Source organism: Coregonus clupeaformis, chromosome 15, assembly GCF_020615455.1.
Source record: "Coregonus clupeaformis isolate EN_2021a chromosome 15, ASM2061545v1, whole genome shotgun sequence".
NCBI classification, from domain to species: domain Eukaryota; kingdom Metazoa; phylum Chordata; class Actinopteri; order Salmoniformes; family Salmonidae; genus Coregonus; species Coregonus clupeaformis.
In genome coordinates this window covers 39927490-39938782 of record NC_059206.1, presented here as the reverse complement: position 1 = coordinate 39938782, position 11293 = coordinate 39927490, and the positions used below count along the sequence as shown (strand labels likewise).

General features: G+C 44.2%; 1 protein-coding gene across 1 annotated transcript; it reads right to left on the bottom strand.

Moving 5' to 3' along the window:
• Window positions 1-764: 764 nt before the first annotated feature.
• LOC121583304 (caspase recruitment domain-containing protein 8-like) lies at window positions 765-10968 on the bottom strand. Its single transcript, XM_041899487.2, has 3 exons — window positions 10563-10968; window positions 1572-1674; window positions 765-1291 (listed from the first exon to the last, which is right to left on the bottom strand). Exons 2-3 carry the CDS (start codon window positions 1663-1665, stop codon window positions 993-995), a joined length of 393 nt encoding a protein of 130 aa, XP_041755421.1. The 5' UTR covers window positions 1666-1674; window positions 10563-10968; the 3' UTR covers window positions 765-992.
• Between the last annotated feature and the right edge of the window lie 325 nt (window positions 10969-11293).

The following is an 11293-nucleotide window of genomic DNA, read 5'->3' as shown; positions in this document are numbered from 1 at the left end:
TAAAACATTGATGAATAATTGCTCTCTCTCATTCCCCCACCGTCTTTCTGCCTCTTTCTCGCACCCTCTGCATTCTCTTTCACCCTCCCTTCCTCTCTTTCACTCCCTACCTCTCACTCCACTCCTGCCAAGTTAGGACGTCACTACACTATGTGCATGTGCTGAATGTGAAAATGTAGGCATATCATCCCATTTTGAAGGGGTGCCATGTTTCTCTGCCTGCTCCTGCCACGTCTATGATGGACCAGGCCCTCAAAGGTGCCCATGGGTAATTAATGTGGCCAGTTATGTTGAGCAGGAGAGATTATCACTCAAAGGTCACCAAGTTCATCATCTCAATAGTCAGCAAGTAACATCGGAAGTTGCTGATACTGCAGCCTTCGCTACTGCCAGGCTCAACATGCTGGTGAAGCCCTCTATCTAGTGGATAATTTAGTAACTACAGCTCTAGGATGGCTCTTTTTCACTGATATTGATATGAAATTGGGTCCAACTCTATACAGAGTGGGGTTGTTTGTCACCAAAGATGATCCTTACATTGATCCTAAAAAGTCAAGCGATGTGAATACTTTCTGAAGGCACTGTATATATTATACAGCATACATCATTTTTGCCAAATAAAACAAGAAAATGTAAGCAATGACACACAGCAAGAAGGAGCTGAAATAGTCCACTATTAGGCCTTGGTTCATGTAATGAAAAGGGGTAATATCAAATCCACAGGAATCACCTGCCCCTGTGGAATCATATATGGAATCAAAATATATCTGCAGTGCAGCTAGGGCCACCTCAGCCCTAGACACAAGAACATGTTTATTGATTCATGGAATGACAGATAAGACAATGTCATTGGCATTTAATTTCTTATTCATATTATATTGACATTTAAATAAACTATCCTAATTCGCATGACTTATTCCTAAACATTTGGTCTTATTTCATAACGGAATGGAATTGGCAATTATGGATATGGCAGTGTATTAGGAGGTAGTCTATCCCTCCAGGTCTTCCACCAGGAGATGGTCTGCTTTTTTCAGGGCCTGGTAAAACTGTTCCTGCGCAGTTTGCCCTTTCTTAATTATCATTGTCAGCAGAGCTTCGTTCTTCTTGGTCGGTGTGGTTTTGATGTCCACCTCCTCTCTATCCTCCCCACTCAGAACCCCAAGGTGCACGAGTGCGCTAAGGATGGGACGAAGGTTGCCCATCCTGGTCTCCAGAACTGTCTTGTGTTTCTTCAGGAAATCATGGCCTGATGAGGGGCTGGTGTGCTGGGATGCTGCAGGCGAAGGGACTGCAAGAGAAGAGGACCCACTGTTATGATAAATATTACATCTGTCCATCCTGATAAGTCAAATGGAAGTCATTCTAGCTGCCCAATGAGCAAGCTCGAATGATTGGTATGATTGAGTGTGATAACGTTTTATGTCAATATTTGTCAATAATTGAACTTTTGTCTCATATGAGTGTAATGCTCAGTTTATTTATTTTGTGCTAAATCATTGTGTTAAAAGTATATATTTTACACTACCCATCATCACATGTATGATAATGGATTGCTCCAATGGTGTTACCAGTCATTATGGGAGCGTTGACACTGGCCCCATTCTGGAATGAGATGTTGGTGGAATGGACAGAAGAAGACCCCGATTCCGGACCAGATGCCATTCTAGCTCACTAGACACAGAATATTAGAATAGGAGGGAAAACATTATCTATTTCATTCTGTAAAGTTGACTGAAGACCCTGACTTATCAATGAATACAGATATGGAGACAGCATACACCCAATTTGAGTCACGTATCATGCCAACAGAATATGATTGCTGATTTAATCTACAAACATCTACTCAGCCTATGTTAAGCATTGTCTCTCAACCTGGTCTCAGAGCATTTTGTATTATTCTGTATGTACAAAAAAAGTATTTAGTCAGCCACCAATTGTGCAAGTTCTCCCACTTAAAAAGATGAGAGAGGCCTGTAATTTTCATCATAGGTACACGTCAACTATGACAGACAAAATGAGAATTTTTTTCTCTCCAGAAAATCACATTGTAGGATTTTTAATGAATTTATTTGCAAATTATGGTGGAAAATAAGTATTTGGTCAATAACAAAAGTTTCTCAATACTTTGTTATATACCCTTTGTTGGCAATGACACAGGTCAAACGTTTTCTGTAAGTCTTCACAAGGTTTTCACACACTGTTGCTGGTATTTTGGCCCATTCCTCCATGCAGATCTCCTCTAGAGCAGTGATGTTTTGGGGCTGTCGCTGGGCAACACAGACTTTCAACTCCCCTCCAAAGATTTTCTATGGGGTTGAGATCTGGAGACTGGCTAGGCCACTCCAGGACCTTGAAATGCTTCTTACGAAGCCACTCCTTCGTTGCCCGGGCGGTGTGTTTGGGATCATTGTCATGCTGAAAGACCCAGCCACGTTTCATCTTCAATGCCCTTGCTGATGGAAGGAGGTTTTCACTCAAAATCTCACGATACATGGCCCCATTCATTCTTTCCTTTACACGGATCAGTCGTCCTGGTCCCTTTGCAGAAAAACAGCCCCAAAGCATGATGTTTCCACCCCCATGCTTCACAGTAGGTATGGTGTTCTTTGGATGCAACTCAGCATTCTTTGTCCTCCAAACACGACGAGTTGAGTTTTTTTTTGTTTCATCTGACCATATGACATTCTCCCAATCCTCTTCTGGATTATCCAAATGCACTCTAGCAAACTTCAGATGGGCCTGGACATGTACTGGCTTAAGCAGGGGAACACGTCTGGCACTGCAGGATTTGAGTCCCTGGCGGCGTAGTGTGTTACTGATGGTAGGCTTTGTAACTTTGGTCCCAGCTCTATGCAGGTCATTCACTAGGTCCCCCCGTGTGGTTCTGGGATTTTTGCTCACCGTTCTTGTGATCATTTTGACCCCACGGGGTGAGATCTTGCGTGGAGCCCCAGATCGAGGGAGATTATCAGTGGTCTTGTATGTCTTCCATTTCCTAATAATTGCTCCCACAGTTGATTTTTTCAAACCAAGCTGCTTACCTATTGCAGATTCAGTCTTCCCAGCCTGGTGCAGGTCTACAATTTTGTTTCTGGTGTCCTTTGACTGCTCTTTGGTCTTGGCCATAGTGGAGTTTGGAGTGTGACTGTTTGAGGTTGTGGACAGGTGTCTTTTATACTGATAACAAGTTCAAACAGGTGCCATTAATACAGGTAACGAGTGGAGGACAGAGGAGCCTCTTAAAGAAGAAGTTACAGGTCTGTGAGAGCCAGAAATCTTGCTTGTTTGTAGGTGACCAAATACTTATTTTCCACCATAATTTGCAAATAAATTCATTAAAAATCCTACAATGTGATTTTCTGGATTTTTTTTCTTCTCAATTTGTCTGTCATAGTTGACGTGTACCTATGATGAAAATTACAGGCCTCTCTCATCTTTTTAAGTGACGAGAACTTGCACAATTGGTGGCTGACTAAATACTTTTTTCCCCCACTGTAAATCCGAGACAGTCCACTTAGTAAATTATGTTGGTGTGTATTAATTTGTGTATGTCCATCACCCATTTCGTATTATATGTTACGAAATCCAATTTGAATGATATGTTACAAATTTGCAAAACATACAATATGTTATGAATTTGCAAAACATACAATATTTTACGAATTTGCGAAAACGTACATTTGAAGTTGGAAGTTTACATACACTTAAGTTGGAGTCATTAAAACTCATTTTTCAACCACTCCACACATTTCTTGTTAACAAACTATAGTTTTGGCAAGTCGGTTAGGACATCTACTTTGTGCATGACACAAGTCATTTTTCCAACAATTGTTTACAGACTGATTATTTCACATAATACACTGTATCACAATTCCAGTGGGTCAGACATTTACATATACTAAGTTGACGGTGCCTTTAAACAGCTTGGACATTTTTTTTAAATGATGTCATGGCTTTAGAAGCTTCTGATAGGCTAATTGACATAATTTGAGTCAATTGGAGGTGTACCTGTGGATATATTTCAAGGCCTACCTGCAAACTCAGTGCCTCTTTGCTTGACATCATGGTAAAATCAAAAGAAATCAGCCAAGACCTCAGAAAAACAATTGTAGACCTCCACAAGTCTGGTTCATCCTTGGGAACAATTTCCAAACACCTGAAGTTACCACGTTCATCTGTACAAACAATAGTACACAAGTATAAACACCATGGGACCACGCAGCCGTCATACCGCTCAGGAAGGAGACGTGTTCTGTCTCCTAGAGGTGAACGTACTTTGGTGCGAAAAGTGCAAATCAATCCCAGAACAACAGCAAAGAACCTTGTGAAGATGCTGGAGGAAACAGGTACAAAAGTATCTATATCCACAATAAAACGAGTCCTATATCATTACATTTACATTTTAGTCATTTAGCAGACGCTCTTATCCAGAGCGACTTACAGGAGCAATTAGGGTTAAGTGCCTTGCTCAAGGGCACATTTACGTCATTTAGCAGACGCTCTTATCCAGAGCGACTTACAAATTGGTGCATTCACCCTATAGCCAGTGGGATAACCACTTTCCCAAATTATTATTTTTTTATTTTTTTATTTTTTGGGGGGGTAGAAGGATTACTTTATCCTATCCCAGGTATTCCTTAAAGAGGTGGGGTTTCAAATGTCTCCGGAAGGTGGTGAGTGACTCCGCTGTCCTGGCGTCGTGAGGGAGCTTGTTCCACCATTGGGGTGCTAGAGCAGCGAACAGTTTTGACTGGGCTGAGCGGGAACTATGCTTCCGCAGAGGAAGGGGAGCCAGCAGGCCAGAGGTGGATGAACGCAATGCCCTCGTTTGGGTGTAGGGACTGATCAGAGCCTGAAGGTACGGAGGTGCCGTTCCCCTCACTGCTCCATAGGCAAGCACCATAGTCTTGTAACGGATGCGAGCTTCAACTGGAAGCCAGTGGAGTGTGCGGAGGAGCGGGGTGACGTGAGAGAACTTGGGAAGGTTGAACACCAGACGGGCTGCGGCATTCTGGATGAGTTGTAGGGGTTTAATGGCACAGGCAGGGAGCCCAGCCAACAGCGAGTTGCAGTAATCCAGACGGGAGATGACAAGTGCCTGGATTAGGACCTGTGCCGCTTCCTGTGTAAGGCAGGGTCGTACTCTCCAAATGTTGTAGAGCATGAACCTGCAGGATCGGGTCACCGCCTTGATGTTAGCTGAGAACGACAGGGTGTTGTCCAGGGTCACGCCAAGGCTCTTCGCACTCTGGGAGGAGGACACAACGGAGTTGTCAACCGTGATGGCGAGATCATGGAACGGGCAGTCCTTCCCCGGGAGGAAGAGCAGCTCCGTCTTGCCAGGGTTCAGCTTGAGGTGGTGATCCGTTATCCATACTGATATGTCTGCCAGACATGCAGAGATGCGATTCGCCACCTGGTTATCAGAAGGGGGAAAGGAGAAGATTAGTTGTGTATCGTCAGCGTAGCAATGATAGGAGAGGCCATGTGAGGATATGACAGAGCCAAGTGACTTGGTGTATAGGGAGAAAAGGAGAGGGCCTAGAACTGAGCCCTGGGGGACACCAGTGGTGAGAGCACATAGTGCGGAGACAGCTTCTCGCCACGCCACTTGGTAGGAGCGACCGGTCAGGTAGGACGCAATCCAGGAGTGAGCCGCGCCGGAGATGCCCAGCTCGGAGAGGGTGGAGAGGAGGATCTGATGGTTCACAGTATCAAAGGCAGCAGACAGGTCTAGAAGGACAAGAGCAGAGGAGAGAGAGTTAGCTTTAGCAGTGCGGAGAGCCTCCGTGACACAGAGAAGAGCAGTCTCAGTTGAATGACCAGTCCTGAAACCTGACTGGTTTGGATCAAGAAGGTCATTCTGAGAGAGATAGCAAGAGAGTTGGCTAAAGACGGCACGCTCAATAGTTTTGGAAAGAAAAGAAAGAAGGGATACTGGTCTGTAGTTGTTGACATCAGTGGGATCGAGTGTTGGTTTTTTTGAGAAGGGGTGCAACTCTCGCTCTCTTGAAGACGGAAGGGACATAGCCAGCGGTCAAGGATGAGTTGATCAGCGAGGTGAGGTAGGGGGAGAAGGTCACCGGAGATGGTCTGGAGAAGAGAGGAGGGGATGGGGTCAAGCGGGCAGGTTGTTGGGCGGCCTGCAGTCACTAGTCGCAAGATTTTATCTGGAGAGAGAGGGGAGAAAGAAGTCAAAGCATAGGGTAGGGCAGTGTGAGCAGTACCAGCAGTGACATTAGACTTAACAAACGAGGATCGGATGTTGTCAACCTTCTTTTCAAAGTGGTTGACGAAGTCATCCACAGAGCGGGAGGAGGGGGGGTGGTGGGGGGGGAGGATTCAGCAGTGAGGAGAATGTGGCAAAGAGCTTCCTAGGGTTAGAGGCAGATGCTTGGAATTTAGAGTGGTAGAAAGTGGCCTTAGCAGCAGAAACAGATGAAGAAAATGTAGAGAGGAGGGAGTGAAAAGATGCCAGGTCGGCAGGGAGTTTAGTTTTCTTCCATTTCCGCTCAGCTGCCCGGAGCTCTGTTCTGTGAGCTCGCAATGAGTCGTCAAGCCACGGAGCTGGAGGGGGAGGACCGAGCCGGCCGGGAGGATAGGGGACACAGGGAGTCAAAGGATGCAGAAAGGGAGGAGAGGAGGGTTGAGGAGGCAGAATCAGGAGATTGGAGGGAGAAGGATTGAGCAGAGGGAAGAGATGATAGGATGGAAGAGGAGAGAGTAGTGGGAGAGAGAGAGCGAAGGTTGCGGCGGCGCGTTACCATCTGTGTAGGGGCAGAGTGAGTAGTGTTGGAGGAGAGCGAGAGAGAAAAGGATACAAAGTAGTGGTCGGAGACATGGAGGGGAGTTGCAGTGAGATTAGTAGAAGAGCAACATCTAGTAAAGATGAAGTCAAGCGTATTGCCTGCCTTGTGAGTAGGGGGACGGTGAGAGGGTGAGGTCAAAAGAGGAGAGGAGTGGAAAGAAGGAGGCAGAGAGAAATGAGTCAAATGTAGACGTAGGGAGGTTGAAATCCCCCAAAACTGTGAAGGGTGAGCCATCCTCAGGAAAGGAACTTATCAAGGCGTCAAGCTCATTGATGAACTCTCCAAGGGAACCTGGAGGGCGATAGATGACAAGGATATTAAGCTTAAATGGGCTAGTGACTGTGACAGCATGGAATTCAAATGAGGAGATAGACAGATGGGTTAGGGGGAAAAATTGAGAATGACCACTTGGGAGAGATGAGGATTCCTGTGCCACCACCCCTCTGACCAGATGCTCTCGGGGTATGCGAGAACACATGGTCAGACGAGGAGAGAGCAGTAGGAGTAGCAGTGTTTTCAGTGGTAATCCATGTTTCCGTCAGCGCCAGGAAGTCGAGGGACTGGAGGGTAGCATAGGCTGGGATGAAGTCAGCCTTGTTGGCAGCAGAACGGCAGTTCCAGAGGCTGCCTGAGACCTGGAACTCCAGGTGTGTGGTGCGTGCAGGGACCACCAGGTTAGAGAGGCAGCAGCCACGCGGTGTGAGGCGTTTGTGTAGCCTGTGCGGAGAGGAGAGAACAGGGATAGGCAGAGGCATAGTTGACAGGCTGTAGCAGATGGCTACAATAATGCAGAGGAGATCGGAATGAAATGAACTAAACATCTGGGAAAGGAGAGAGCAAGGCCTCCCTCACCAAAAAAAATATAACTCTCCCAACTTCCACCTCGGAAACTATAATTGTTTCACTGAACCACCCGAATAAAACTCTCCCAACTTCCACTTTAGAAGTTAGAATTGTTGTAAACTACAACGGTTCAATGTTTCAAGGACTAGACTCAACTTACTTTATTCAGCTAGCTAACTATGACGCCATAGCTAACTAGCATGCTAGCATCCAACAACACACAGTTTAGCACCAATACTTGGTTACAACGGACTACCAATAGTGTGTTAACACACTAAACAGATAATTCGTGTCCGTGTCTAGTTCTTTCATAACGCAGCAATGATTAAACGTTGGCTAGCTAGCACAAAGATATTGTATTTAGCTACCACAGTACAGCCAGCTGGTAGTGTTGGTTAGCTAGCAATGGCTGCTGTGTTGACTTTGTTTGAAAAACGGCGTCGCTGCGAACGAATGTAGCTGGCTAAAAGGATATTATATTTAGTTGCTACCGTTGCTAATAGCTACTAGCCAGCTAGTCCAGGAGGTGAGTTAGCTAGCTAGCTTCGTGCTACACCCGGCACCGCCGAATACAAAAGTAACCTACAATAACTACATACAGCAACTACCCACAACAGCCCACGATGCCTACCTATAATACCTAATAATATACAGCCCACGATGCCTACCTATAATACCTAACTACAATCTAAATACATAGTTTAAGCCTTACTCGACAAAGCCCAAGCTATGTATAAAGCCAAACTTACCATAACGCATAACGCAGCAATGATTAAACGTTGGCTAGCTAGCACAAAGATATTGTATTTAGCTACCACAGTACAGCCAGATGGTAGTGTTGGCTAGCTAGCAATGGCTGCTGTGTTGACTTTGTTTGAAAAACGGCGTCGCTGCGAACGAATGTAGCTGGCTAAAAGGATATTATATTTAGTTGCTACCGTTGCTAATAGCTACTAGCCAGCTAGTCCAGGAGGTGAGTTGGCTAGCTAGCTTCGTGCTACACCCGGCACCGCCGAATACAAAAGTAACCTACAATAACTACAAACAACAACTACCCACAACAGCCCACGATGCCTACCTATAATACCTAATAATATACAGCCCACGATGCCTACCTATAATACCTAACTACAATCTAAATACATAGTTTAAGCCTTACTCGACAAAGCCCAAGCTATGTATAAAGCCAAACTTACCCAACGCCAGCTAACTGGGTGGCAGACTGCAATCAGTAGCTGTAATTAAGTACAGCAGCCACCAACCACCTAACGTTAATGCCTCGGAATCTATATCAACATAACCTGAAAGGACGCTCAGCAAGGAAGAAGCCACTGCTCCAAAACCGCCATAAAAAAGCACATGGGGACAAAGATCGTACTTTTTGGAGAAATGTCATCTGGTCTGATGAAACAAAAATAGAACTGTTTGGCCATAATGACCATCGTTTGTTTGGAGGAAAAAGGGGGTTGCTTGCAAGCCTAAAAACACCATCCCAACCGTGAAGCACGGGGGTGGCATCATCATGTTGTGCGGGTGCTTTGCTGCAGGAGGGACTGGTGCACTTCACAAAATAGATGGCATCATGAGGAAGGAAAATGATGTGTATATATTGAAGCAACATCTCACGACATCAGTCAGGAAGTTAAAGCTTGGTCGCAAATGGGTCTTCCAAATGGACAATGACCCAAAGCATACTTCCAAAGTTGTGGCAAAATGGCTTAAGGACAACAAAGTCAAGGTATTGGAGTGGCCATCACAAAGCCCTGACCTCAATCCTATAGACAATTTGTGGGCAGAACTTAAAAAGCGTGTGCGAGCAAGGAGGCCTAGAAACCTGACTCAGTTATACCAGCTCTGTCAGGAGGAATGGGCCAAAATTCACCCACTTATTGTGGGAAGCTTGTGCAAGGCTACCCGAAACGTTTGACCCAAGTTAAACAATTTAAAGGCAATGCTATCAAATACTAATTGACTGTATGTAAACTTCTGACCCACTGGGAATGTGATGAAAGAAATTAAAGCTGAAATAAATCATTCTCTCTACTATTATTCAGACATTTCACATTCTTAAAATAAAGTGGTGATCCTAACTGACCTAAAACAGGGAATGTTTACTAGGATTAAATGTCAGGAATTGTGAAAAACTGAATTTAAATGTATTTGGCTATGGTGTATGTAAACATCTGACTTCAACTGTATGTTATGTTTCGTACGGTATGTATTAAGTTGTGGATGTCCATCACCCATTTCGTATTATATGTTACGAATTACAATTCGTACTATAAATTACGAATTTCCAAAAATCTATATGCTACGAATTTGCAAAGATATGATATGTAGCTAGGTGGCTAACGTTAGCTAGCTCGCGAACATTAGGGTTAGGGGAAGCGTTAGCTAAAAGAGTTACGTTTTTGCCTTAAGTAACCATCTGTCTTAGTAGTTAAAAAGTAGCTAAAAAATAAGTAAGTAGTTGAAAAGCTGCTAATTAGCTAAAATGCTAAAGTTGTCCGTGATGAGATTCGAACTCGCAACCTTTGGGTTGCTAGAAGTTTGAATTATACACCCGTTCTACCCCCACCCACATACAATATGTTACGAATTTGCAAAACTTACAATATGTTACATATGATATGTTATGAATTCTAGCTTGGTTTTGGTGGCTAACGTTAGCTAGACTGCTAACATTAGCTAGACAAGGGGTTGTCTGACATACTTCTATAGGGCTTTGGGTATACCTTTATGTCAAATTACGCACTGTTCATTGCGTTATGGCAGTTTACGCGCGCAGGAAAAAGCCATTCAACACCTTCACACAGACATTCGAAACTACTGATTATATTTAAAACGAATTCAAATCGCACACAAATTAACACAATCTATTGGAAAATATCTCAAACATCTTCTTACCAAGGTTGATGTTCTAGCTCGGGAGGTGTAGGATATCTTTGTATGAATGTTGTCTTCCCTTCTAAAGTTACAAAACGTTTAGACTACAGAAGGCTATTTTCACTTTCGCTTTCTGATGCATTATGCCTCGATCACACCGACAGCTCTGGCATTTTGGTACACCAGAAGTACATTAATTTCCAGTGGAACGCTGTGTTTGCCTTGCACCATTCTGTGTGGTGCATGCGTTGGATTTATCGAACGTATGAGTCAAACTGTATGTGTATGGCTTGACGGAAATGGTAGCGGAAGGTGAATGTTGAACTTTTGTTACACACATATCCAGATAATGCTGTTATGCTATAAGTTTCATCGGTGTGATCGAGGCGTTACCCTATCAGTGCTGGCAGTTGTTGTTGTAGGCCTATAAAGGTGTTGGTGCTGTCATCTTCAGGACAGGATTACCGGCTTACTTAACGGAGGAATAAACACACATGTTCATCGTTGGTGTTTCAACCAGAACGCGGGAAAATGCCCATTCTTTATTTTCGCACATGCGCAGTTGTACATCTCTCATAGGGCATAACTGTACCAGTGTAAGAACACAATTTATAACATATTAGTCTATATGTTAACACCCCCACTTGCTCTTATACTGTACAAGTCGTATTCAACCTAACTATCAACACATTTAGTTTACAGTTATACATCTCACAAATGTCAGTTTACATTCCAAACATATAACCCAATAA